Source organism: Mesoplodon mirus, assembly GCF_964341445.2.
Source record: "Mesoplodon mirus genome assembly, chromosome: X".
Lineage (NCBI taxonomy): Eukaryota > Metazoa > Chordata > Mammalia > Artiodactyla > Ziphiidae > Mesoplodon > Mesoplodon mirus.
Genome location: NC_138981.1, coordinates 58,100,851 through 58,128,842, shown reverse-complemented (window position 1 = coordinate 58,128,842; position 27,992 = coordinate 58,100,851). Strand labels below are relative to the sequence as shown.

Below are 27,992 nucleotides of genomic sequence, written 5' to 3'. Positions count from 1 at the left end.
AAACCATGAAGGGAAGGTTATCATCAAGTCTTACCATTTATTTCTTTATGGGGTTAAACAAGAGCAGAGAGGCTTCTGCCCCACAATGCAACAAAACAGAAAGCGGTACACATACAGAGACTCTCACCGAAACACAGAGGCAGGGGAAGGGCAACAACTGAACCGTAGCCAGGTGAGGGAGGAAGGGACGGGGACTACCAGGAATCCAGCTTGGAGACTCAGTCAAAGGAACTAGTGCAAGAAAGTCCTACTCATGAAGCACAGTGTAGAAAATGGTGTAAGAAAGCTGCCCAGCTCTGCTGCCTGTGACGAACGGCAGGGGCAGCTGGAGGGGTGGTGGAAGATCTGGGCAGTGGGGTGGATGGGGACAGTCAAATGACTTCGAGGTGGAGTGAGGTGCCCCTTTCCCCTGCCACTGGGCAAGGCCCTGGGCTGGTCTGAGCCAGGGGTCTCCTGGGCACTTGGTGAGGGGGAAGAGGGGATGGGAGTCTCCAAGGGTCCACTCCCTGGGGTCCTAAGGTCCCCCTTTACTTCCCAGTCCCTTTTCCCCTCCTGAGGATGCAGGAGTTACAAGGCAGTACATAGTCTCTCTCACATCTACAGAAGCATCTCTGGAAAGGAGCCAGCACCTCTTCCCCTCCCCAGCTGAAAAGAGCACTCTAGGGATGGGGTATGTGGCTAGGCCTGAAATGCTGAAGGCCAAACATGGAGTGTGTGGGCAGGGCACAGGGCTGGGCAGGGGGAGGGGAACACGCTGTGAGAAATGAGAAAACTGGCAGGGAAGGACTCCCTGGTCTCACAAAGCCTATTTGGGGACCCAGCTGAGGCCCTTGAATGATTCCCTCTCTACGAGTGAGGTTTCCCATTTATCCCCCAGCCAGCTGATTCCAGCTGTTGCCTCCCCCTCCCCCTTCTGGTTTCCCCTAATGCAGCTCCAGGCCCACCCCTCCCCTTAACTCACTGGCACTGCATCCCAGGACACAGGCCCTTCTGGCACTGAAAGCCGCTTGGCCTGTCCCAGGAACACAGTTGTGGCTTCCTTTCTCGTCTGCTCCTATTGGCTTGTAGATGTCCCAGGCCACGTGGCCTCCCACCCCTAGGAGATCAGCACAAGGCTAATGGCCCCCAAGGGGCTCTCCAGGCCTCTTCTCTCATGCAGCTCTCTAGCCTGACTAAACACTTCAGGTCTCTCAACCAAGGGACCACAGCACATCGTCTTTATTTAGCAGGTCCTCTTGCCAGTTTCTGGACTTTCTCCAGCTAGGGGCAGGGGTGGCTGGATTGGGGGACCTGCTACAGGGTGAGGAGCAGTGTGGTGGTTCCACAATTGGGATAGTAACCCATGGGGTCAGGGATGAGAAGGGATGAATACTCTTTGGTAGGCTGGGGATGGGGACAGGCTGGGGATGGGGGAGGCTCATCTCTGGAAAGCTCTGGGGCAATGCCACCAGGGTTTCCTTCATGGAGGCCTGGGCTAGGACGAGATGGGGGAGTCTGGGGACCCAGGCCAGGCCTGACCCTCTTGGGCTTAAGTCCCTCCTCCCCATGGAGATCAGAAATGGAAACGTCTTTGGCCCCAAGGCCAAGATCTCCAGGGCAAGAGTGGCCCTTGGGAGTATGTGCACCTTCTGTAAGATATGGCCCTTCAGACAGCGGCAGTCTGACCATGTGCCCTCAGCCTTCTGTTTTCAAGGCCCAAGAACCCAGTCCCTGTGCTCCTTCTCCAGAGGGCTCCTTACGCAACCCTTTCTGATTTGGGGACGTGTCCTCGAGCCTGCCTCAACACTGATCACCTGGCTCCCCAAAGCCAGGTGGTGACGGCCCGTTCAGCCATCTCTCTGCCCACCTCTCTCCTCTCCTCTCCCTCTTCCCTATCTCCGCTCTCTCCCGCCACTCATTCTGCACCCCCTTCCTAGACCTCATCGGCTAGGGTGCTGGGGCACAGCTTAACTGGGCCCCTGACCTAGCCACAACTGCGTACACCTCATGTCCCAGCTGGGCCCTTCCCTGTGGTGGCCCCACATGGGACAAGGTGCGCCGGAGCGGGAGGAGGGCTGCTGCGTCGTCTGCCGTTGCCTGCAGGGGTGTGGGCAGGAGGGAATTAAGGATCGTGGCAACAAAAGGAATGCGGAGGGGGCAAAGAGCTTCTCCCCTCTGTGCCCCCCAACATTCCCTGAAGGGCCAAGGCTGGGTAAGCAGCCTCCTTCCTTGGGGTCAGGGCTCTCAGTGGCGGTGGGCATTTCCACCCCCCACTCCCCCCCTTTTTTTTTTGGCTAAGCCCCATAGATGGGGGCCTGGGAGGGGGGCACCTGCTGCTCCTGCCTTTTTCTCCCGGATGAGTTTTGCAGCTCCCTGGGGCCCTCTGGCGGTTCTGTTGGAGCTGCTTTTGGAGTGGGGGTTGGTAGGGGGCGATGTGTGATTGCCCCATTTCCCCCACCCCCCACCTGGTCCTACACCTCCCATGGGAGGGACCCCCTCCCCCTCCCCCTGGGGGGGGGCGCTGGAGCTGATGTCGGTGTGTGGTGGAGGTCTGATCTCCCTCCTTGCTGTCACTCTTCCCGAGTCAGGCCCTCATCTAGGGCAGGCAGTGCCTCCAGGCCCGGTCCCCCACCACCCTGGCCGCTGGAGAAGGACACCATGGTATGGAGGAGCACGAGAACAAGGACGTAGAGCCGGATCCTGCTGGGACTGAGGCAGGAGCCCCCAGAGACCGGCAGCAGGGAGGGGCTGTGGCTGAGGCGGCCTGGGGGGTCGTGGCGGGGGTGGTAGTGGGGGTACTGTTGGTGGTAGTGGTGGAAGTAAGAGTGGTGGAATTGCTGGTGGTGGGTTTTAGGGGCTTCAGACTCCTTGAACTTCTTCTTCTCCGACTCACAGGAGACCCACTGCACGTCGCAGCACTTGGTTTCCGGCCGCTTTGGCGAAGTATCCAGCAACCCTGCCAATGGATAAGCAAGGCGGGGTCGGGTGCTAAAGGGGCCGCTGGCTATGCCTTTCTGAGAGAGGTGATTGTCAGAGCTGGGGCTGCCCTGGTACTCCTGCCCAAGACTCTTCCCCCTGCCCCTTAGCACCGTCCCTTTCTGGACACATCTTCCAGGGACCCCAGACGGTCTTTCTGGGATAACTCCCTGGCCAGGTATGTTTTGGATACAGATGGCCATTCTGCTCTCTCCCCCTATTCCACTTTGCCCCATCCCAACCTGGGGCCTCACTACCTAACTCCTGCAGCCACTAACCTTCTCCTGACCCAACTTCCCTGTTGTCCTCCCTGCTCCCACAGCCCCGACCTGGTGCCTGCTCTGGGCTCTTGGCCTCCTCCCTCCTCCCAGGGCCCTGCCTTTACCTGTACAGATAAAGCCAGGGAGCCCTCCGTACACCATTTCCTCATTGTCAGGGAGGATAAAAGGGCACCGGGTCTGCACCTCCAGGCAGTATTGCTTGCAGGGCACCCAGCGCTGGCATTCCTGCTGGGTCACGCTGAAGTATTCTGAGCACAGCCAGGCCTTGTAGACAGCCTGTAGGGAGAGGAAAAAGCATCAGCCCAGGCACCAGCCCTTTTCCGCCTCAGAGGAGAGGGATGAGGAGGGGTGTACCTGTACTCTATAGGGGGAGGGTACGGTGTGCTCATCAACCCACCCCCAGGGTCCAGGGGGTGGGGAAGAAGGGTTTGGGTCAAGACCACTACCTCCTACCCTAAAATCTCCCATTTCACAGCCAGAACTCCCAAGTCCCCAATCTGCAGTCATCCAAGACTTTGAATTTGTTCATTGGTAAAATCACAAAATGACTCCTATATCAGAGCTGGAAGAGGCCCATCCAACCATACCATTTTATAGCTGGTCCCAAGAGATGTCCTGACTTGTCTGAGGTCACCTATATTGAGGTAAATTTCACTTCCATTCAATTCAGCAAACATTTCTTTGGCTGATGGTGTTAAGTTTCTAAACTCAAGAAAAGAGATGGAGAGGATAATCTTTGCTTTACCTCATTAGGGTGTTGTGTAGATCAAATAATATGACACGTATGAAAATGTTTTGTAAATTCTATAGTGCAATACAAATGTGAGGGGTTATTTTTAATAAAAACAGGAATCTGCCTCACCAAGCACCACACGTGCCTTCAAGCTCTACTTAACCCATGCTCTGTCCTGTTGGCGTCCGCCCTGGAGTGGAGCAGACACCACATTTCATTTGGAAACTCTGCTTGGCCGTTTCACTTCACGGGTGTACATCCTGCCCCTCGTCGAGCCCATTTCCACCAGGCACTTGGTCCTGGCTAAGAAAGGTTCCCTGCTCTATACTCTTTGGCTATCATCAAGACCAGAGCTCCTCAACGGCGACACTACTGACATTTTGGACCGGATGATTCTTTGTAGTGGGGGGCTGTCCTGTGCATTATAGAATATTGAGAAGCATTTCTTGCCTCTACCCAGTAGTTGCCAGTCGCATCCTCCCCCTCCTCATTGTGACCACCAAGAAATGTCTCTGGCCATTGTCAAATATCTCCTGGGTGGGGGGCAAAATCATCTCCCATTGAGAACCACTGATCTAACTCCTTGCTACTGAAGGTGTGGACCTGGACCAGCAGCATCACCATCACTTGGAGCTTGTGAAAAGTGCATAATCCCAGGCCCTGCCCCAGACTTGACAAGTCACACCTGCATTTTAACAGGATGCCCAGAGCCCTGCCCACATCCATTCTTCATATTTTCAGGGGCACCTTCCCATAGTTGCTCCTTGTAGTGATGGTTCTCCGACTTCAGTGTGCCTCAGAATCCCCTGGGACACTTGTTAAAAAGGCAGATGGCCCCCTCCAATTCAGCTTCAAGAGGACTGAGGTGGGCTCAGGAATCTGCCTTTGGAACAAGGGTCCAGGTCATTCTGCGGCCAGAGGCCTTTCAACCACACTCTGAGCAACGTGGTCAGAGCTTCTTACACAGACTTTAAACATTTACACTCAAATACAAATAACTCCACTGTGAACATGGACTTGGGCAATGGAATCCCACACTGGCCTTTTCCAAAGTGGGGGCAGGGGCGTGGTGATGGGTGGTAGTGGTGGGTGGTAGTGGGTTGTGGTGTAAGTTACCCCCCCGAGGAACACAGATTTGATATCTCACTGGCTTCTCAAATTTAACATGCCCTAAATCTTAAAATTCAGTTCTTGTTTTTTTTTTTAACTCCAAATCTGCCCACACCCCTGAGTCTTGACCACTTCGGTTAACTGTCATGACCATCCACCCGGGTATTCAATCCAGAAACTTAGGTGTCAGCCATCACTCCTCTCTTTGCCAGCATCCCCACACGCAGTCCATCAGCAAGGCATGCCAATTCTCCCTCTACTTCCACGACTCTGTGCAGGCACCGTCATTTGTCACCTGGACAACAGTCTCCTATGTGGCCTCCCCACCTCCACTCTTGCTCTTTCCAATGCACTGTTTACACAGGAGTAAGAGCGATCTCAAAATGACATTCGATCATGTTACTCCCTTGCTTCAAACCCTTCAATGCATTTAGAATAAAACCCAAACTTTCGACCACAGGCTTCAAACCCCTGCATAACTTGGCCCCTGTCTGTCTCTCCAACCTCATTTTCTACCTCCCCCATACGGCTCATAATGCTCCACACGCTGAGGTTTTCTTTCTTTTCCTTGAACATGCCCTACTTCTTCCCACCTCGGGGCCTTGGCACACACTGTTCTCTTGGCCTGATATGCTCTTCCCCCTGCCCCACCCCCCCACCACCACTTTTGGCCTGGCTAGGTCCTTCTCAACTTTGAAGCCTCAGTTCAAAAGTCACCTCTTCAGAGAGGGTCTCCCTGACCACTCGAGTTAGAGAATGCCCCCTCATTCTTCTTTTTCTTAAATGTTTCTTCACCACAAGTATGAGTTTGTCTGCATCCTTGTTTTGTTTTTCTCTGTCAACCTCACTAAAATGTAAGACGTATGAAAGCAGACGTGGGTCGGTCTTATTGACCATATTGAGTACTCAGCACAATATATGTAAAAAAACAAGTCTTGTTGACGGAATGAACCAGATGAGTAAATGAGGACATGTCCCTACTCTCAAAGAAATTTCAGTTTCACGGATAGACAGATCTCACTTGAAACTATGGCACATTTTCTATACTATAAGAGAAGTTAAACCACTGGCCACTGGAGTGAAGCAAATAGAAGAGCCGGGAAAGATTTCAGCGAGGGTATGAGTTGAGCTGGGGGAGTTCCCTGGTGGTCCAACGGTTAGGAATCCACCTTCCAATGCAGGGGGCGTGGGTTCGATTCTTGGTCGGGGAACTAAGATCCCACATGCTGTGGGGCAACTAAGCCTGAGGGCCGCAACTACCGAGCCCACGTGCTCTGGAGCCCACGCGCCACAACTAGAGAGAAGCCTGCGTGTTGCAACGAAGAGCCCGCACACCACAACGAAAGATCCCGCGTGCCACAACTAAGATCCGAGACAGCCAAAAATAAATAAATAAATATTAAAAAAAAAAAAAAAAGAGTTGAGTTGGGACTCAAAGTAGGATTTTAGATGGGATGGGCAGAGATGAGACAAAAGGGCATTCTGGACTGAGGCAACAGCTTAAGCAAAGGTACAGATGTGAGCACATGCATGGTGTGCTAAAAGAATGGAGAACGGTTTCATATGAATGAAGTGCAAAGGATACCAATCTCCCATGGATGGACATTTAAGTTATTTCCAGGTTTCCACTATCACAAACAATGCTTTGGTGAGTAGGTCTGTACACACCTCTCTTGAACACTTCTGTTGCATTTTATTTATATAAACTCTTAAGAGTGAAATTATTGGGATAAAAGGTATGTGCAATGGAGTGAGAAGGGAGTGGAAGGAGGTGGAAAGGAACAAGTAAAGGTAAGAGGCGGGGGAAGAGGGAGCTAGAGGGGTAGGAGAGGGGCTCAGGGGTTGGAAAGACTGGCAGTGGAGTCCGGGGGCACAAGGGAGGAGGGGAGGAAGAAAGAGAGGGTAAGAAAGAGTAGGGAGTTGGAGGGTGAGAAATGGTGGTTATAGCGGGGGTAGGAAAAAACAGCACTGGGGAGGAAGCAGGGGAATAAGAGATGGAGGGTGTAAGGGAGGTAAAGGGGTACAGTGAGGGTGAGAGAAGATGAAGGGTAAGAAAGAGTAGGGGATAACAGGGTTGGGGACAGGAGACGTGGAAGATGGGCTGTGAAGAGGAGGGGTAAGGAAGACGGAGGAAGAAAGAGGAGGGTTCAAGAGCCAGCAGGGGAATAAAGGGGGTGTAAAGAAGATGGGAACAGAGGAAGGCCACGATAAGAAAGAGGGATAAGACAGCAGAAGGAGGTGGGGGAGACAGAAAGAAAAGTAAGACAGGAAACAAAAGGATATCCCTAACGCTAAGGGCCCCAGTACCTTGGAGACCCCCCCCCCCACTCCATCTTGTGGGTCCCAGGGCGCCAAGAGGCGGCTCTGTCCACAGCCTCTGCCCCAACCTCTGCAGCCTGGACCCAGAGTCCACCTCCACCCTCACCCTGAATTGTGTGGAACAGCCCAGTCCTCCACTGCTGGGGTTCAGAGGCCCCTGCGGGATTCTCCCTGGCTCTTTCGGTTCAATATTCCTGCTCCCAGGTGAGGCTGCAGTGGAGGGCCAGCTCTCCTCCCAGGCAACTGCAATTAGCCTAATAGCAGGTGCTGGTGGCCGGGCACTCCCCGCCTCTGCTCTGGGAGAGAGAGAGGGAGTTGAGGGAGGCGGGGCTGGGAGAGGGGTGGCCTGACAGTGGGAGGGAGGCCTTTCTCCTTAGCTAGACGACCCTCCCTCAAGCCTCACGCCCCAGAGTCACCATGGCGAGCAGGTTGCCTGAGGAGGACACCAGGCCTGTGGGTGGCAAGACAGGTACAGGCAAGGAACTAGTGAGAGGAATGGAGGAAGAAGAATGACACGGGGCTGAGAGGTAATCCAATTCCTTAGCCCCACATATGGCCAGCTGAGGTCAGTGCTGGCCCACGTGCTTTAAAAAGGGGCTGGGGCCCTTCTCAGATGAAAAGTCTGGCTCTCAGGGCTACCACCTGGACAGCAAGCCTGCCTTAGTCTCCGTAGCCCTCTTCCCTAGGCAGGCCTAAGTCACTTGCCCCATCTCATCAGTGTTAGGACTGAGCCAGAGGGGACCGGGTTGCTTGGGCAGTTGCAGGGGACCTGGGCACTCATCCACTAGGATGGGGAAGAGCCAGGAGAGCTGCGGTCGGAGAGCTGTGGGGCTGGCTGGAGGCGGGGCATGCAGGGCAAAGGAAGAAATGTCTCAGAACCAGACAACAGTCAGTTGGGAGACCCTCGGAGGTCTTCTGCTCTAGTTCCTCAATTCTGGCTGCATATTAGAATCACTCAGAGAGTCTTTTTTTTTTCCCCCAGGTATCTTCCTATTTTATTTTTAACTAGTTTTTTTTAAACATCTTTATTGAAGTATAATTGCTTTACAATGGTGTGTTAGTTTCTGCTTTATAACAAAGTGAATCAGTTATACATATACATATGTTCCCATATCTCTTCCCTCTTGTGTCTCCCTCCCTCCCACCCTCCATAACCCGCCCTTCTAGGTGGTCACAAAGCACCGAGCTGATCTCCCTGTGCTATGCGGCTGCTTCCCACTAGCTATCAATTTCACGTTTGGTAGTGTGTATATGTCCATGCCACTCCCTCACTTTGTCTCAGCTTACCCTTCCCCCTCCCCATATTCTCAAGTCCATTCTCTAGTAGGTCTGTGTCTTTATTTCCGTCTTACCCCTAGGTTCTTCATGACCTTTTTTTTTCTTTCTTAAATTCCATATATATGTGTCAGCATACGGTATTTGTTTTTCTCTTTCTGACTTACTTCACTCTGTATGACAGACTCTAGGTCCATCCACCTCACTACAAATAACTCCATTTCATTTCTTTTTATGGCTGAGTAATATTCCATTGTATATAGGTGCCACATCTTCTTTATCTATTCATCCGATGATGGACACTTAGGTTGCTTCCATCTCCTGGCTATTGTAAATAGAGCTGCAATGAACATTTTGATACATGACTCTTTTTGAATTATGGTTTTCAGAGAGTCTTTTAAAAATGCTTCTGCTTGGCCCACATTGCACTCCAGACCAAGTCAGTCAGAATCCTTGTGGGTGGGGCCCACACATCTAGAGTTTTTCAAAACACCTCAGTTAATTTTAATATGCAGAGAACTTAGCCCTGCTTCATTTTATAGCTGAGGAAACTGAGGCCCAGAAAAGGAGGGGAAGGACTTCTCTACAGTCACATAAAGTAGTGGCAGAGGGAGGAACCTGAGACCCAGTTTCTCGACTCTGACTCCAGGGTTCTTCCTACTGGACCATCCTACCAGTGACTGCATTCCAAACTCAGGGGGCAGGACACAGAAGCGTGGGGAGGGGAGGAGAGCTGAGGAGAACCAGGCCTGCTCTTGGCTTTCAGCCTCTTCAAACTCCAGCCCTGGCAGGAAAGCCTTCTTCATCATGCCCTGTCCTCTGAGCTTAACCATCCCGGACCCTCAAGGTAGCAGCAGATGATGGGTGGGGTGAAAAGCCTTGACCTGACAGTGCCCTCCTTTCCCTACAGAATCCCCTTCCCCGCCTCCAGCAGGCCACCGCTGGGCTCAATCAAGTTCTGGCTGCTACAGCCAAGTTGCTATGGGAACTGGGAGGGGAAGGAAGCAGGGAGTAACTAGAGGGAACACCAATTAACCCAAAAAGGAAGCTGAGAAGGCTATCCCACCCCTCCTCCCCGCTGGGCTGTTAAACCACTCTTTTTTTTTTGTTTTCGTTTTTTTATAATGTCTTTTTAAAAAAATATTGATTGATTGATTTTGGCTGCATCAGGTCTTAGTTGCGGCACGCGAGATCTTTAGTGGCAGTATGTGGGCTTCTTAGTTGCAGCATGCCTGCGGGATCTAGTTCCCTGACCGGGGATCGAACCCAGGCCTCCTGCACTGGGAGCAGGGAGTCTTACCCACTGGACGACTAGGGAAGTCCCTTAAACCACTCTTGAAATGGGAGCAGGTAAGACGAGGGGGATCCCCACCCATCCTGGGCTCTGCGGCTGCTAGTTTAGGGAGGAGTGGGAGGACTTGGAGAGCCTTACCTTCCTGCTCCCTGGCTTGCAGCCCTGGCCAGCGCATTCTCATCCCTACGCTCTTCTGGGGAGAAGCATGTGACTTCTCCTGGCTCTCAGGGTGCTACGGGAATGCATATAAGTGCGTACCTACAAACACAGCCCACAAACAAGACTCAGGGCCAGAGGGTTTAGAAAGAGGAGGCCATCCTGGACTCCTTGGTTAGGGGACGAGGAAACCCTCCAGAGAGGAGAGCTTCAGTTCCTTCCTACCAGGAAGTCGGCAGTTTCCTTCTTGGGATTCCAACTTGCTTCCCTCCCTAGGGCCTATTTCCCCATCCAAATCCTCCCTACAGACCTCTTTATCGCTGTTTGTTTTCCTAATGCACTCCTGGGACACTTGGCCAGGAGCTGCAGCTGCAGAGACCGTGGAGGCAGAGTGGCCATCTGGGCTGCGCTTGGGAATGAAACCCACTGTCCACAGTACACAAATAATCACCCTGCCCCTGGAATTCACCTAGGTGGAAACTGAGGCTCAGAAAAGGGATTTGGTTCAGCCAAGTCAGAAACATGCAAGAAATCAACTATAAAGCCAGGATTAGAAGGGAAGTACTCTGGTGACTAATCCCATGTCTCTTTGTGCTGCATCCATCAATACACATAGCATTGTGTGAAGGGCCTCCTTGGGCAGGTCTGAAAAGAGCCACACGCTCCTATTCCTGATTCTGGGCTTTCAGAAAGTTGGGTCAGAACAGGGTAAGGTCAAGGTCAATCTCTCCAACCCAGGGGAGGGAGATCTTGGACATAACTCTGGGAGTAGTTCCTTGGGATTGGCAGAGTCAGACTGAGATGAGAGGCATTACAGGGCAAATGCAGGTGGATGACATGGCTTTACTTAAGTGGCTGTAAAAATAAGCAACAGCTTTCCTGCTGCTGAGAATGAGCAGTCATGAGTCAGAGTGGCCTGGCCTGGCCTGGAGGAAAGGCGGGGGAGTTGGCTTGAGAGGTGGATAAGAACCTAGAGCCACTGCAGTTCCAGAGGGTCCAGTCACATCCAAGCCTCTTAGGCCACCTGCTCCAAGGCCAGGGGCAGCCTGGTTAGTGGAGAAGTGGTGTCCCTAGCGCAGGAGCAGTTCTCTGAAGGAGCCTAGATGACCCATATCAATCAGGTGAGCAGAGGAGGCAGGTTCATGACCACTCGAGAGTAGGAAGGACTGTGAGAATCACAACTCCACCTCCCTATCTGCTGTTGGAATTTCCACTCCAACGTCACTGCCACAAGCTATCCAGCTACTGACTGCACACCTCTTGTCACAGGGCGCACGCTCTCTCCTAGGGCAGCCCATATCTTCAGACAAGTCTCGCAGTTAAAGAAGGTTTTTCTCTTTCTGAGCTGAGATAATGCCTCCCTGTGGCATTGCTCATGGCTCCTCCTAGCTCTTCTGGGACCATAAACTTCCTGTCCCCATGCCAGCCCTGCAGTAGGTATTTGTAAACTTCCCCGAATCAGGTCAGGTCTTCCCATTCATTTTTTCCTGCAATGATCAATTTCTGAACATGTTCAAGTGCCTGGCACTGTGCTGGGGAACTACATATGATAGAGATAGGGAAGACAAGATTGATATCTTTAAGGAGCAGGAGAGACAAGCATCAATCATTAGAAGTCACTGTGATAAGCAGTATGTACTTGGTGCAATGACAGCATAAAGGGAGGAAGGATCAATGGTGTTTTGAGGGCTGAAGACAGGAAAATATCTCCATGTGGGAGAGGCTAGAGTTGGGGCTTGGAAAAAATGGGCAGAAGTTCACTGGGTGGAATCGGGCAGGAATAAGTGCACTTAAAGCAAAGGAATAAGTAGGTATAAAGGCCTGGAGGTGTGAAGCAGTGCCGGCTTCAGGCACTGTCGGTAGTTTAGCATAGTTACGGGGTACAAAGGGGGCCATGATGGGAGATGAGGCTACGGAGGAAGGCCATGCCTATATTATGCTATGTTCTGCATGCTGAGGAGGAGCCAGGCTTCATCCTATAGGCAATGGACAGCCTTTAGTGGATTTTAAATAACTGCCTTTTAAAAGATTGCTTATCACTTCTAAGTCAGTGATAAGTTAGTCTTATCACTGACTAACTTTTCAGACTTATGTTCTGAAAGTGTAGATGATGGAGCATAGGCATCAAGACTGGAGGTGGGGAGACCAGTTAGGAGCCTATTGCAACAATCTGAATGAGAGATGATGGGGATACCAGGTTTCTGGCTTGGGTGGCAGGATGAATGGTAGTTTCATTCATTAAAGAAGGGAAACCAGGAGGAGGAGTAGATTTGGGGGTGAAGAAGATGAATTCAGTTTTTGGTCATGCTGACTTTGAAATATAGGTCAGTATATACTAGGTAGAAATGTCAAGGAGGCAGTTGGACACAATGGTCTGAGCTCAGAAGGAGGGTCTGGGCTAGAAATAAAGGTTTGGGAGTCATCAAGGGTTAAGGAGTTAATCATCAGGAACATAGTAGGACTATACTTTCCCACACCCTTTGAAATTAGGCATAGCCGTTAAGACTTACTTTGGCCAATGAAATGTGAGTTGAAGTGACATGGATCCCTTCAGGGGAGAAGCTTTAAGAGCTGGAGTACGATTTGCCTCTGCTGCTGACTGTGGAAGCGGTGTTGAAATGGACCTTTTGCTAGCCTGGGTCTCTTGGTGACTATCATGAACAGATGCTCCCTGCTGACCTATTTTGGACATGTATTATGAGCAAGAAATAACTGTTTGTTGTGTCAAGCCTCTGATATTTGGGAATTGTTTGCTACTACAGCATAACCTGGCTCACTCTGCCTGATAAAGCAATAGTGGAAGCCAAGGAAGCAGAGGATATTGCCTAGGGAAAATTAATGCACAGAGAAAAGGACCAACAGTGGATCCCTGGAAAACACTAACATTTAAGGGGCAGGTAGAAGAAGGGAATCTGATGAAGATGCGGGAGTGGTCTAAGAGCTTGGAGAAGAAACAGAAGAGAGTGGCATTCTATAAATTAGGGGAGGAGAGTTTCAAAGAATAAGAGTGGTCAGCAGATGAGGACATGCTGGCAGTCTCATCATGGTGAGATCAGTTTCAGTGGAGCAGTGGGGGCAGAAACCAAACTGAAGCCAATTTAAAAGGGAATGTAAGGGAAGAAATATTGAGAGAGCTATGTGTAGACTACTCTTCCAAGAAGCCAAACTAGTTTTTCAACTATTTTTTGGGATGTTGGTTTCCAGTTCTCTGTTCTACCCTGGTTGTTCCTATTCAGACAAGTTCCTATTTTTCTATGTCCCTTGCAACTGAATGCAATCCCCAGAGTTTATCAACACAGAGTCAAGTAGAAGTATCAACCCTCCTATCCTAGAAGCTCTGTTTCTGTTAATGCAGCCTAAGACCACATTTGCTCTCTGGGAGACTGTATTGTATTCTTTTGGTAATTCAGTGGAGATGGAGAGGGGAGTTTCTGCCTGGAGTGTGGGATCAAAGACACAGCCTAGATCAAAGTCCTTGGGAGGAGCTCAAGCCTTCTGGCAAGATATCTGAATGAATTAAACATCTTTGAGACGGTAGGCCCCCTGAGGACAGGGACTGTGTCTTATCTGTGTATTTCCCTCAGGACTTCACGTGGAATTAAGTATACAGAAGAGATGCCTGCTAAGTACTTGAAATCCAAGCACTTGTAAACCAAGCCTTCGGCAACTAGCGCAGACTGGAGTAAGGTGTAGATTTCCAAGAAAAGGGTGAAAGTAATGGGTTATGTAATGTGTTGCATGAATTTTACAGCTTTCATGGAGAAATTGGGGATACATTAGCAAAAAAAAACAAAACAAACAAAAAAAAAACCCCAGAAAACAAAATCATAGAAAACGAAGCAAATAGAAAAAAGAGAGGCAATTATTAACTCCAGGAAAACAAGTTGGCCAAGGAAGAAAATGTAATCACAGTATTCTACATGACTCAGCTGTGAACAATATTTATAATCCTTATAATGTAAATATGGAATACTGTTAAAACCAGAAATTGTGATACGACAATATTGGATGTATGAGGGGGGTGCACATACGATGCTGCTGGTAGTAAGAGAGCTAAATCCCGCTCTACACAAGAAATGACACTATTGGTACATCAGTTAGAGACGTGGAGGTAAATGTTAGGAGAAACAGCTAAGAGGTTTACAAGTATTTGACTCTGAAGAGTGAAGCTTAGGGTTGGAGCAGAGGGCTTCTGTTTTAATTATAAGCAATGAGCTCTATACTTATCATTTAAAAGATATTACATTATATATCATTTAAAAGACAGATGCTACAAGAATATATATCTATATATGGGATAGATATACATACGTGTATACATGTATATGTACGTATACGTGTGTATCTTTGTGTGCACAAAGGTATTTCAAACAGAAGAGTCAAGAAATAGCAGTACTGGCACACCATTAAAAATGTGGCAATAAATATCAGAAGAAAAAGCTAAGAGAGCTTCAAGTGTTTAACTCTGAAGAGTGACTATATATATGTAGCTTATGTCTTTTAAAATTATGAACATATATTACTTTGATAAAATGAAAATAAAATAAATATATAAACTGATATGCAGCCATGAACCTCAAAAACAACAAAACAAAATCCCTAAGACTTGACCTGACCGACCTTGCCAGACTCAGCCACAAAACCCCAGGCCCTACTGCCCAGTCATGGATTGTCTACTCCATCACCACTGCCTGGGGCATGGGCTTAGGTCAGGTCAGCTTAACAGGCCAGCAGAATTAATGAGTGGCCCCATAGCCAAAGAGAACTCATATGAGACGAGGGGAACTTTGAGGGCCTCTGTGCCCAACAGCTGTGCAGGCCACCCACCATAGAAATGGTGCCAGTGTGACATGACAACCATAGCTTCATTTGAGCTGCACACAAATGTGTTTGGCATAAAATCCCGCTGCCCCCTCCCAGGGGGCACACACTGCTAGTCTGGGCCCAGGCCCAGGCAGAAATCTCAGGCTTCCTGCAGGGATCATTGTGAAACCAGCTCCTTGCCCCTACCTTACTTCTGTCCCCAAACACAGTACCTTGCTAACCAGATGAGAGGCTGGGGAGAGACCTGATAAGAGGTAGTTGTTAGTTGTGCTTGGTCTCTGGGGGTGAGGTAAATCAAGGCTTTGGAGTTCTTCCATCTCTGGCTCTTCCCTCCCCTACCTGAATATATCTCTGTGCTCTCATTCACTAGAATCTCTCCAGTTGCCTTCTGGCTCCTAACCTTCCACCTCCACACTAGACACTTCACCTGCTGCTCCCAAATTACCTTTCCCTTCTCCTAAGGGAAAGTGTTGTCAATCTCAATTGAGTATTAAGCAGTCATTTAGATTAAACACATCTAATTAAGGTGACAATAATTATAGCTACCATTTTTTAAGTGCTTACCATACGCCAGGCTCTGTTCTAAGCAGCTGACCTTTATTAACTCATTGAATCCTCACAACCACCCCCTGAGATGGAGAAACATTTACAGGTGAGGACAGGAAGGACCAGAGTTAAAATAGCTTGTCCAGGACTTCCCTGGTGGCACAGTGGTTAAGAATTCGCCTGCCAATGCAGGGGACATGGGTTCGAGCCCTGGTCTGGGAAGATCCCACATGCCGTGTAGCAACTAAGTCTGTGTGCCACAACTACTGATCCTGCGCTCTAGAGCCTGTGAGCCACAACTACTGAGCCCACGTGCCACAACAACTGAAGCCTGCGCACTTTAGGGCCCGCATGCTGCGACTACTGAGGCTGCATGCTGCAACTACTGAAGCCCGTGTGCCTAGAGCCTGTGCTGCGCAACAAGAGAAGCCACCGCAATGAGAAGCCCGTGCACCGCAACAAAGAGTAGCCCCCACTTGCCACAACTGGAGAAAGCCCACGCGCAGCAACAAAAACCCAATGCAGCCAAAAATAAATTAAAAAAAAAAAGCTCGTCCAAGGCCACACAGCCAATAATAATATATGGTGGCTACCATTTCCTGAGCACTTTCCATCTCACAGGCACTGTGCTCTTAAGAGATTAGCATGTTATATGTCATTGAAGCCTAATAATGACCCTATTTCTTAGCTTTGAATTCAAAGAAGATGAGGTTCCAAGAGAGATGAAAGGTCTCAACAACTGTTTTATGGAGAAGACAGATTTCAAGCTGGAATGTGAAGTCAAGTTTACCTGGGCTTCAGTTCCCAAGCTTATACACCATATTGCCCCTAGGATGGTCCCTCCATTTCACTATCACCATTGAAGTCATTAGCTTGTTACTTAAACAAATCTTTTTGATGGAATTTCAAGTCAAGTTGGGGAGAGATTTCTAGGACTGGATGGGAGAGTGATTTTCTAAAATCAGTGTATTCAGCTCATTCCCAATATGAGTAAAGTTTTCTTTGTAAGGGAGTGTCGGGGGAAGAATACTTGGGTACTAGGGGCTACAAATGACCATTTCCATTCGCCCATCAAAGCACTCCCTTTCCTCTTTCCTCTAAATGCATGCATGTGCGCATGCATGGGAGCACAAACACACACACACCCTGGGAGTGTTGAAAAGAGGCAACTGTTCCTGCTCTGATCTTTGGCAACTGGTGATGGGAAGGCAGCTCTCTCCTTGTAGAAAGGTCTTCTTGCCTTTGGACATGAGTTCTCCTGTTCTAGGTCTTGTCACGTAGGGGCTCCTGGAACTGCCTTGCTCTGGAAGACTCCAATACTAGAGTCCATTCCTTCAGAAAGGTTTCAGGGCAGCCACAACACTCTACCTAATTGCTCCTTCTCCCCAGCTTGCTCCATAAACGTTCTTCATCGAAAAGCCTTTGCTCCAGTCAGGTGAAGAGTCAGCCAGAGCTGGGTTCAGATTCTGGCTCTGCCACTAACTGGCTGTATGAACTTGGACAAGTCATCTGTAAGGAGGTAGGGACTCAGTCACTAATTTGCTATGTGACTGTAAGCAAAGTACTCTCCCTGAGTCTCAATTTGGATCCAAGAAGATGGTCCCTAGGGAGACAGCATGCATGGAGAGAAGACAGGGTCAAACATCTTTAACCTCAAACATTCCTGTGGTCAAATCCCAGGTTTGCTCTCACCAGTTATGAAAACTCAAACAAGTTACTTAAATTCCCTGATCTATACTTTCCTTATCTGCAAAATGGAGATAATAAAAGCACATATCCTTAACCTTTCTGTAAATGATGTCTGTAAAGCAACTAGCACAAAGCTTTACCTATAGTAAAATTACACTGGTACAGATTGGGTACCCTGGATTTGACCTGGATTCAAATCCCAGCTCCAACTCTTATTAGCTGGATGACCTTGAGCCAGTTACTTAACCTCTCTGAGCCTGTTTTCTCCTAAGTAAAATGGGGATAAATATATATACACTTCACAAGACAGATGTAAGAATTAAGTGCGATAAAGTACATAAAAAGTGCCTGGGATAGTTCCTTTCCTTCCCATGACCTCCTTTCAAGCTCTAAGATGCAAATAATAAATGGAAAAAAACACAACTGCCACAAATGTAATCAGAAAAAAAATCATTAATACATATAAAAGAGTACATTCAAATCGATAATAAAAACACAAGACACGGACAGACAATTCATAAAACAGGCAATAAAAATGACATAAACAAGAAAAACAAAATTTGACCTAAGGAATGCAAATTACAAGCCAATGCTATAACACTTTTCAGCTACAAATTAGTAAAGTTAAAAAAAAATATGATAATCAATATTAGACAAGGGTGGTAAATTAGTCTCACATTTTTGGCAAGGGTATAAACTAGAAGCAGCCTTCTGGAAAGAAATTTGGTAAGAAAGAAATTTGTATGTCAAAAGCCTTAGAAAGGTTAATACTCTTTGATTCTGTAAGACTAGTTCCAAATGTTCGTCCTGAAGAATTAATGTATATGCTTCCATTTGTATGCAAAACAAGGGAAAGAAAAAGTCATTTTGTGTGCAAATGTTGATGTAAGCTCAGAGAGGGATGGAAGGGTACACACCAAACTGTTAACATCAGTGACCTCAGGGCAGCGGGACTGGGAGGGGAGGGAACAGGAAGATTACTAAGTGGACTACAGAGGTTTCTTTATAAACCTCTGTATTGTTAGACTTGGTACAATGAAGGTGCATTATTTTGCGATTTAAGAAACTCAGCAAAGTAGAGAAATAAGAAAAAAATGATTGAGATACTATTTATCAAAAAAAAGGAATCATAGATCTGACAAAGATTTATGGACAAAGATATCCATCACAGCATTATTTACAATAGTAAAAGTTGAAAGTAAATATCCAACAATAGGGTACTAGGTAACTAAATTGCACTAAATTCATGGGATGGGATACTGCATGCTCATCAAGAATGATGTTTGTGGGAATTCCCTGGCGGTCCAGTGGTTAGAACTCCATGCTTTCACTACCAAGGGCCCAGGTTCAATCCCTGCTAGGGGAACTAATTCTGCAAGCCATGCAGCACAGCCAAAAAAAAAAAAAAAAAAAAAAGAGGTTTGTGAATATCTAATTACATGGAAAGATATTCAGTATAACTTTAGCAATAAGTTAAAAAGATCAGGATGAAAAACCTGGATGATTTCAACTATGTAAAAATATATAGTCACATCTATTAGGGTGGCTATTATCAAAAAAAAAAAGGAAATGTTGATGAGAATGTGGAGAAATTGGAACCCTGTGCATTGCTCATAAGAATATAAAATGGTGCAGTGCTGTAGAGAACACTATGGAGGTTCCTCAGAAAGTTAAATATAGAATTACCACGTGATCCAGCAAGTCCATATCCGGGTATATAACCAAAAGAATTGAAAGCAGGGATTCAAACAGATACCTGTATACCAATGTTCATAACAATATTATTCACAATGGCCAAAATGTGGAAGGAAATGAAAATATAGGTCCACACAAAAACCTGTCTATGAACGTTCATAGCAGCTTTATTCATAATTGTCCAAAGGTGGAACCAACCCAAGTGTCCATAGAGATGAATGAATTTAAAATATGTGGTACATCCAGACAATGGAATATTATTCAACCATAAAAAAGAATGAAGTACTGATACATGCCACAACATGGATGAACCTTGAACACATTATGTTTAATGAAATAAGCCAGACACGAAAGGACAAAAAGTGTATGATTCCACTTATATGAATTACTCAGAATATTCAAATTCATAGAGATGGGAAATAGAATAGAGGTTACCAGGGGCTGGGGGGAGGGAGGAATGGAGAGTTATTGTTTAACGGATAAAGAGTTTCTGTTTAGGAGAATAAAAACATTTTAGGAATGAATAGTGGAGATGGTTGTACAACATTGCAAATATACTTAATGCCACTGAATTGTACACCTAAAAATAGTTAGAATGGTAAATCTGATGTTATGTATATTTTACCACAATAAAAAATTATGCTACAAAAAGACATATTAGGAGGAAATACACTATAACGTTAAGAGCATCTCTGGGACCTTTTTCCTGTTATATTTCTATTTTCCAAAATTTCTCAGAGACCATTTTGTTGGCAATTGGAAAAAAAGGTATTTTTAAAAGATTCTGAGTCTATAATAGCTCTGAAGGATTAACCTGGTTGGAAGTTTTAGTTGAGTTCAACACTAAGCAGATATTCTCACCTTTCACAGCCAGGTAGCCATGCTATCTGCTGGAAACCAAATACAAAGACAGGAAACAATGGTAAAACCCACCACCGCCACTCGTCCTTCTCCGGGCACAGCTTGGTGAGTTGGCACTTCCTTCTACCTCCAAGAGAAGCCTCGCCATCCCAGGCCAGGGCTCACCAAAAGCCTGGCATGGGAACTGGGTGTCCAAAGCCCAGGCCAGGCCTCCACAGGCTCTGGGTGATAAGGTCTCACGGTTTCCCCTCCCAGCTCTCCCAGCGGCTGCTGGGCAGGGCTCAGGCCTGCACTACTAGGTCTGTCTAGGAGACCTACTCCTCTCCTGCCCCGGTTGATCCTTCCAGCAGACTGGGGCTGAGAATCTAACAGATACCCTCCTTCCAGGCAAGAGGAGCCCAGCTCCTCCCATCTCCTTGGTAGAGCCTGTAGAAAAAGGAGGGAGCAAACACCTCCTTTCCTCACGCCCATCCTCTGTCACAATCTCAAGAGGATACTGGTGATTATCACTGGGGCTCAAGGACAAGAGACTGGGGTATTGAACAAGGAGAATGTTGGCGGGTCCCCACTTTGGATCTGAGCCACTCCGGGGGGTCCCTACAAGTTGCCAGTAGGTGCTGCTGGATTTCCCTTGCAGTTCGTCAGCTTCTCACTCCAGCCTCTCAAGAGCCAGCTGGGCATTGCCTCTGACGGCTGGGGGAGTTTATTAAGATTTTCTTTATACATGTGTGCACTGGGGAAAGGACAGACAGACCTGGGTTTGTGTGGCAGTCCTCCCACCTTTTAGCTATGTGGCCTGGTCACTTTCCTTCACTGAACCTCAGCTGTCACATTTGTAAAAAGGGAATAATGAGAGTACCTGCCTGCTAGGATGACTATCAGGATTAAATGAGTTCATGGACACACATAAAGCCCCTGGCATCTCCCAGGCACTTGAAAGCTGGCAGTTTTCTTTTCCCCTTTCCCTTTGTTCTTTGGCACCAGCCTGCCTTCACCTTCTGGCCCAGAGACTTGTGGCTCAGGTTCCAGCTCCTTTTTCCAGAATCCATTCAAACAGGAGCTTTGGTCCTGGCAGCTCCTGTCACTCCACGGTAACCCCTTCCTTCACCAGGGCCAGCTGCAACTCACCTGGTGCCCTTGCTCTCTTCTCTAAGCACCTGCCTGGCTCGAGGTATCAAAAATTCAGGCTTTTCTGAACACCCTCATATGCCCAGGGAGAAAAGTCTGGTCCAGCATCCCTGCACACATCCTGGTCTGTGCGCCTGTAACCACAGGAACACAACATACCTATTCCCCAGAGACCTCCCGGCTCAGCATTGGAGAATGGTGCTCCTGGAGTCCCACATTTGTCTAAACCCCCTCAGAAGCTGCCCCTGGTTTTCCAGCAAACACCTGCAGCTGGAATCCACATGTGGCTGAGACGTGAGCTGGGGATGGGGGAGTAGGGGTGGGGGCAGGTCTGATGCCCAGTCTGCAAGGGCACAGGGCAGGTAAAGAGCCTCACAGGGTGGGAACATAAAAGAACTGCCCATAAAAGAACTGCCCTGAGGGAGAAGTTTTTCTAGGGCAAACTCCCACCCTCGAGCCTAAGGTGTCGTCCCACATATGCACCCACACACCGAAGGGTGGGTGTGCCCTTTCCCTGAGACTCAGATGCCTGGGGAGGAGACCAACATGCACCCACATGGCTTAGAGGCACCCTCTCATGCTTGTGATGTGTTCGGAGATCCCTGACTCTCCTTTAATCTCAGCCCCACCCACTGTTTTCCCTTTCCTCACCCTTACCTCCACTGTGTTCAGCAGACTCTTCCAGTCAGACCATGAGAGTGGGTGGGAGGCTGCTGGGCTCCCTTCCTCCACTTAACTCCCCTCCGCCCCCACCTTCAGGAGATACCAGTTTATCCTTCATGGAGGTTCCCGTTGCTATGGTGACTATAGTAGTCAGGCACCAGCCTGTGGGAAGTCGCCATGAAGAAGATTGTGTGTATGTCTATGTGTCTAAGCATGTGTGCATGCACACACACACACGTCCACACTGAGTGGGGAGGAGAGAAGGCAGGAAGGAGAAAAAGAGCAGAGGGAGAAAGGGGACAGGAGAAGAGGGGACCAGAAGATGAAAGGGGGGCAGGAGGAGGGATGGGGATCAGAGAGGCGAAGTGTGAGAGGGGTGTGAGGGATGCGAGGGGTGAGGGGGCATGCAGGAGACGAGGGCAAGAGGTGCAGTGCCAGGACGGGGGTTAGGGATGAGGCCAGAAGATGGTCAGGACGCGGGGTAAGGGTTGGTGGAGTGTGAGTTAAGAGGTGAGAGATGAGGGGAGTGGAGCTGGGTGGGAGATGGGAGAGGGCTGGCCGTTAGAAGGGAGCAGGGAGGGGCGTGGGGGGAAGGGGAGGGGTGGGAGCAGGTGGGGGTAACTGTGGGGAGAAGTGGGCGTTGGAGGAGTGAGGTGAGGGTGCGGTTTGGGAAGGGTCTAGCAGAAGGTTGGGAAGGTTGTGGGGTCATTGGTATGTGGGGGGTGTTGGCTGTGGGCCAAAATTGGGAGGAATATGGGGATTGGTAGTGGGGTGGGCCAGGGTAGGGGTGAGGGGATCCGGAGAGGTGTGGGCAGCATGGGGCCACTTTCCCACTCTCACGTTTAAGCCCCTATACCCTGTCTGAGCTACAAACATTGCCTTTTCCCTGTCCCCGGCCCTTCTCAGAAGCCCGGTGCTCACGTTCATGGCCAGTGAGCTTCGGTGGATCTGGACACCCCTCCTCAGGGGAGCCTTTGACATGGTCCTGGGAGGCTGCTTCTTGACTGCCTCCCCCTTCCTCCACCCCCAAATGGGGACAAGGATACTCCCTCTGCCCTCACGAACCCTGGGTCAGGGAGGCTGACTGTGGGGCACTGCTCCGTGCCTGAAAGCTTGGGTGACAACAGGGACCACTTGCCAACCTGGGGCTCCTGCCCTTTGCCCAGTGCCCCGAGCTTCCTGCTCTCGGCACCAGCGTTAGCCTGGGAATCCTGCTTGGCAGGAAAACCGTGGCAGGTGGGAGGAGAGAGGAAGGCAGCGAGGCAGAAACAGCTGCCAGCCGGAGTGGAGGAAGAGGTCCCCAACGGGTAAGGGCAGAGGGCGAGGTGCTGGCTCTGGCAGCCCCCTCCCCTGGGTGTGGGTGTTAGGCCTCCTTCCCTGGCCTTGCCCATCCAGTGCTGCTGTTGAGGGAGCAGGCTCTGCTCACCGGCCTGAACTCTGAGCTGACACAGACCTCAGAGGTCAGCTGGTCCAACCTGCCCTAGACTCCGGAGTCAGAGTCATCTCCACAGCATTTCCCCCAGGGCTCTGTCTGAATCAGGCTAGACCTTTCCCCTGAGAGCAGGAACTCACCTCCTCTCAAGGCACTCTGTTCCCTCTTTGGAAGGAAAAAACTGTTAACTGAACAACTCTGATATGCCAGGCCTGGGGACTGTGCAGACTTCTCATTAATAATGAGCTCATAGGGCTGTTCTGATGAATTACCTCCATTTTACAGATGAGAAAAGTGAGGCTGAGAGAGCTGAAGTCCCTAGCTCAAGGTCACACAGGTAATACATTAAAAAAAGCTGGGCTTGAACCTAGGACTTTCTAACCATGAAGTCCCTCTGGGGTTAAGCAGGACATCCCTCTTCTTTTGCACCCTGACAACTCTTCTGAGGTCTGAAGTTGGAGACCACACCTTCCTGAGTCTCCTCTTCTTCAGGTGAAACAGCTCCTTCAACTCTGTCCAGGAGAACTTGAGTTTTAGCCTCCTCCTAAACTGCTCAGTGTGAGACCCAGAACCAAACACACAATATGCCAGGTGGGTGTGGGCCAGTCCCGAAGAGAACAGACTATCGCATCCTTCCTTGGCACTAACCTTTACGGTTGTGGCCCTATGGCTAGTGAGAACTGAGAACTGGCCTTCTCTTGGGCTTCTATCCCCTCTTGGATCAGAGCTATGAGAGAAGAGGCCAGGGCTTTGTTCCCATCTCACCACTGCCCCCCCCCACCCCTCAATCAGACTATCCTCAATTTAGAGTAGGGAAGGGGCAGTGGTGGAGGAAGAGGCAATCAGAACCAGGCGGGGTCTGGCAGGGCTGGGAGACGGAGAGGGCTGGGGAGTGAGGGGGTGGTCCAGTAACCACAGGCAGGGCCAGAAGGGTCAAGCAGAGCAGGAGGCAAGGGCTGAGGGGATGCGTGCACAGGGAGGTAAGGGAGGGGTGGAGCGGGGCCCCAGGGGTTGGGAGAGGCCAGCGTGGGAACGGGCATTGGCCTCCCTAAGTTATCATCGCCCTGCTGTGTGAGAGGAAGTCAATCACACATTAAGGAAATGTCACAGCTGGTACTAAATTGGGAGGTGTCACAGGCAGCAGTGAGGACAGGTATGATGTGTGGGGCCCTGTGTGGCCCGAAACAGGGGCAGATGTTGCAAAGGGAGAGAACAGGGTTTTTGGGGCTGCCCGGGAAAGATCTAACTGAAATACTGGGGATAGGCCCCCGGGGATGGGGGTCACCTGGCCTTGGAGCAAAGGCTCCAGGTTTGGTTTCCAGCAGCACAGGAAGCCTCCTCACCCTAGCCTGGGGCGGTGTGCTCTCCACCCTGGAGAAGCTTGGAGGATGTGGCATTATCTCCAAGGGATCCCATTTGGGGGAGGGGCTGGACAGCAGGGCTTGAAGCTGGGGGGCAGGCTTGGGGATCTGCAGAAAAGGCCTGGGATAGAGGTGGGGCACTGGGGTGAAGACAGAGGGGCTGCAGGAAGGAGGAGAGCACGGCTGTCTTTTCCTGTAGGGCCTGTAATACAGCTGGAATCTAGAGGCCTGTGGGTGTAGGCCTCAGTGAAGGGAGAGCACGTTGGAGAGGGTGGGAAAGACAGGAAGAAAGCTGTGGAGCTGACACTGCCCTTCTCCCAGCACAGCAGGCAGCAAGAGAGCAGGCGGAGTTCACTTGAGGGAGAGGGAGAGGGAGAGAGAGAGTGAGAGTGTGAAAGCGGCAAGGAGACAAAGGAGAGCAGGGAGGGCCCTGGCCATTGCAAACCTGATGAGAGGCCATGGCCAAAGCGTGAGCTTAGCACCAACGCCATGCGGGTTGGAGTCCTGGCACTCCTGCTCCTTAGCCGAGTGGCCTTCGGGCAAACTGCTTGAGCCCCCTGCACCTCAGTTTCCCCATCTGTAAAATGGGGCTCATGATGCTGGTATTACCAGCCTCCCCAGGCAGTTGTGATCTCATAATACACGTGAAAGAGGCTACAAACCTTAAGCAGGACATCACTGCCAGGTGTTCTATTATTTTTACAAAATACTATCAGCTACCTCTTCCCACTTCAATCTCACAAAAGACTCGGGATGTAGGCAGAGCCAGGCTTATTGTCCTTGTTTTACGAATGAGGAAACAAAAGCTTAGAGAAGTGAAGTGACATGCCCAAGGTCACACTACGAACAAGTGGTAGAGATGATCAGGCCTCCTGAATCCAAGAGATCAGCTGTCTTTCTCCTCCAACAAACTGCTTGGTAAAAATAATCAACATGAGGGATTATTATTTAGTGCCGGATCAGACAGAGCCTGAAGCCAACTATGACCCGGAGAAAACCCCACGGGAAAGTTGTAGCATGGTCTCTTTTTCATCCTGGAGATTGTGGGAAAGAAAAAGTCGGGGCCACGGGGTTGGAGGGAAGGCCACAAAAGACAGACATCCTTTATTCCGTCTGCTAGTGGCCCGTGTCCCTCTGCTTGCACTGACATCAAGGGTGTGTGTCTCTATCTCTATATGACAAAATGTGTCCTTTTTCATGTGACAGTACTTCTGCCTGTGAGTCTCTGACATCCTGGGGAGATGTGCATATGTACGACACCTTGTCTGCTTCTGTGGCACCGTTTGTGGGTGTGACGACCTCTCTCTACCTCTGTGTGACTTTGCCCCGGGTGGTGGTGGTGCTGTTTGGCAGTGTGTGTGTCTATCTGTCTGTACACCTTTAAGAAGTGGAATATCTCATTTGGTAGTGTGAGTGAGGCAGTGAGTCAGCTGAGGCTGAGGGAGGCGGGAGGGAGACTGCTAGGTTACGAGAACAGGAAAAAGGAGAATGAGAAAGTGAAGTCAGGCGCAAGGAGCTACCCCTTTCCTTCCCAAGCCCCTGCCCAAATCCCTAAGGAGCCCACCAAGAGCGTGGAACCGAGCAGAAGTCCGCAGGGGTCACGTCAGATGGAAAGGGGCACTTTCTGTCCCTCCCCAAAGCCTCGGAGGGAGACAAGCTAGGCTAGGAGGCAACTGTCTCCCTCTCCAGCTCTCAGCCCCCAGCTTAAGGATGGGTGAGACCAGCACCCCCACCTGGTCTCCTCTTCACTTGACCCTTTGACCTTGCTGTTCTCTTTCCTCTCAGAGGCAGGCCACCTGGCCAGGCTGCACAAACAGAGCAGTAGCACCATGTCCCAAATGTTTACAGCCCCCATACACCCACTGTCCAGAACGACCCTGCTCAGGGTCAAGAAGTTTCTCAACACTCAGCTCTGCCCTAGGCAGGCCCATTCTGCAGGGGCCCCGCCTCTCCTCTGGATGCCCGTTCCCAACAGCCAGTAAGCCAGCTTTCCCTCCACTGCCACCCCAGGGCACTGGGAAAACACTGGGACTTCTGTAGTGCACCAGCCTCCAGGGGTCCTCCCACAGGCTGCTGTGCCCTGCTCCCAGCTCCTTCTCTTGTCAGGGGAGAGGAGCTGGCAGGTACCCTCCTTGGGAGAAAACAGGTACCCTGGGGCTCCACCTGCTTAGACTCTGACCAGCCACCTCAGGTCATATAAGGTCAACAGTGTGCTGTGCCCTACAAACAGGTGCCCCTCCTCTCACCCACTGGCAGGGGCCAAAGGGTCAGGGTTAGGTTGCCAAATATTCTTCCCCCACCTTTGGCCTTCCCCCTGCACCAGCCAGTCCCAGGACTTTCCATTCCAGCCAAGGAAAGGAAAGGGGCACCGCTAGGTGAGGACGGGGGCTGGGGGAGCCAGAACCCTCTTTCCATCCCTTTGCCAACCGGGGGGACCCCGGACCCCTCCCTCCTCGTGCGGGGGGCGGGGCGCGAGAAAGCCCCAGTCAGATGGTGCCCAAAGCCAGAATCAATAGAAGTTGGCCAGGTGGTTACCTGACTTGAATCCCTGAGGCCCTGCTTCCCGGGAGGGTCCCAAGGTAGCACTACCCGTGCCCCACTGAGAACGGTGGGGGGTGACGGGGGGAGGTGAGGTGGGTAGAGGGGGAAACCTCCTTTTTTCTCCCGGTCCCACCGCCACGGCTCCCGCCGCCGAAGCGGCAGCCGTTGTGGCCGCGGACGCCAGTCCCTACCTTACAGCCTTTCGTGCAGGACCGGATTGAGTACTCTTCTGCCTGTAAGTATTTATGCAGCACGAGGTCGAACTCGTCATATTTTTCCTGAGCATGTCGGTCGAGCCGCTGGTACGCCTCGATACAGTTGCTACACACCTCCCAGGCCCCGGAGCCCGGGCTAGCCACCACGGCCAGCAGGTCCCCCAGCAGGGTGTCCAGGCTGCAGTCCAGGCTGTCGGGGCGGTCCATGCCCAGCAGCAAGTCCCAGACCGTGTAGGTGTCGCAAAAGGAAAGAGTGAAGTTCCGAAAGTGGCCTTTGAGCAAGTTTTTTTTGGCGGTGGGGAACTCGGCCGGGGCACGGGAAGGGGAGTCGGGGGGCCGTAGAGGGGGCGCTGGGGTGGTCGGTTCGAAAAGTCTCTGCAAAGATTGCAATTTGGTGCAAGCTGCGTCCAGCCCCGTGGGTTCTGGGATGCCGCCGCAGTCCGGCCAGGGACCGGCGGCGGGGGCGGCTTTGGTCAGGTTGCTGTGTCGCGGGCCGCAGGTGCCTGGGGGCGCGCTGGGCTGGTCGGGCGGCTGCGGCGGCGGCGGCGGCAGCACCGCGCGAGGAGGCACCGGCTGCAGCTCCCGGCCGGCCCCCCAGGGCGGCCGCATGGCGCTGCTCAGCTCCCTGGCCCGGGGCCGGGCCCCCGCGCACAGCCACAGATGGTCAGCGAGCAGCACGGTGAAGAAGAGCAGGGACGCCAGGGACAGTCGCCATCGCTGCGCCCGCTCGGAGTCGGCGCAAGGTTTGTCGCTCGGCCTGGGAGCCCAGCAGCAGCAGCAGCAGATAGTCAGCGCGGCGGCGTCTTTCCCGGGCCACATCCAAGCGCCCCTGAACATATTTCAGGGGGGGTCCGGGCTGGAGGGAAAAGGCGGGCGCGAGGCCGGACGGCCGTCTCGGGCTGGCGGGCGGGCAA

General features: G+C 50.7%; 1 protein-coding gene across 1 annotated transcript; it reads right to left on the bottom strand.

The window, feature by feature from the left end:
• Positions 1–28: 28 nt before the first annotated feature.
• NALF2 (NALCN channel auxiliary factor 2) lies at positions 29–27,992 on the bottom strand. Its single transcript, XM_082609645.1, has 3 exons — positions 27,055–27,992; positions 3,341–3,512; positions 29–2,935 (listed from the first exon to the last, which is right to left on the bottom strand). Exons 1-3 carry the CDS (start codon positions 27,913–27,915, stop codon positions 2,550–2,552), a joined length of 1,419 nt encoding a protein of 472 aa, XP_082465771.1. The 5' UTR covers positions 27,916–27,992; the 3' UTR covers positions 29–2,549.

Coding starts and splice junctions, on each gene's coding strand:
- NALF2 (XM_082609645.1), bottom strand. CDS start 27,915: ATGTTCAGGGGCGCTTGGATGTGGCCCGGGAAAGACGCCGCCGCGCTG. Junction 3,513..27,054: donor CCTGCACGAAAGGCTGTAAG/GTAGGGACTGGC, acceptor CTCTCCCTACAG/GCTGTCTACAAGGCCTGGCT. Junction 2,936..3,340: donor CCCTGGCTTTATCTGTACAG/GTAAAGGCAGGG, acceptor ATCCATTGGCAG/GGTTGCTGGATACTTCGCCA.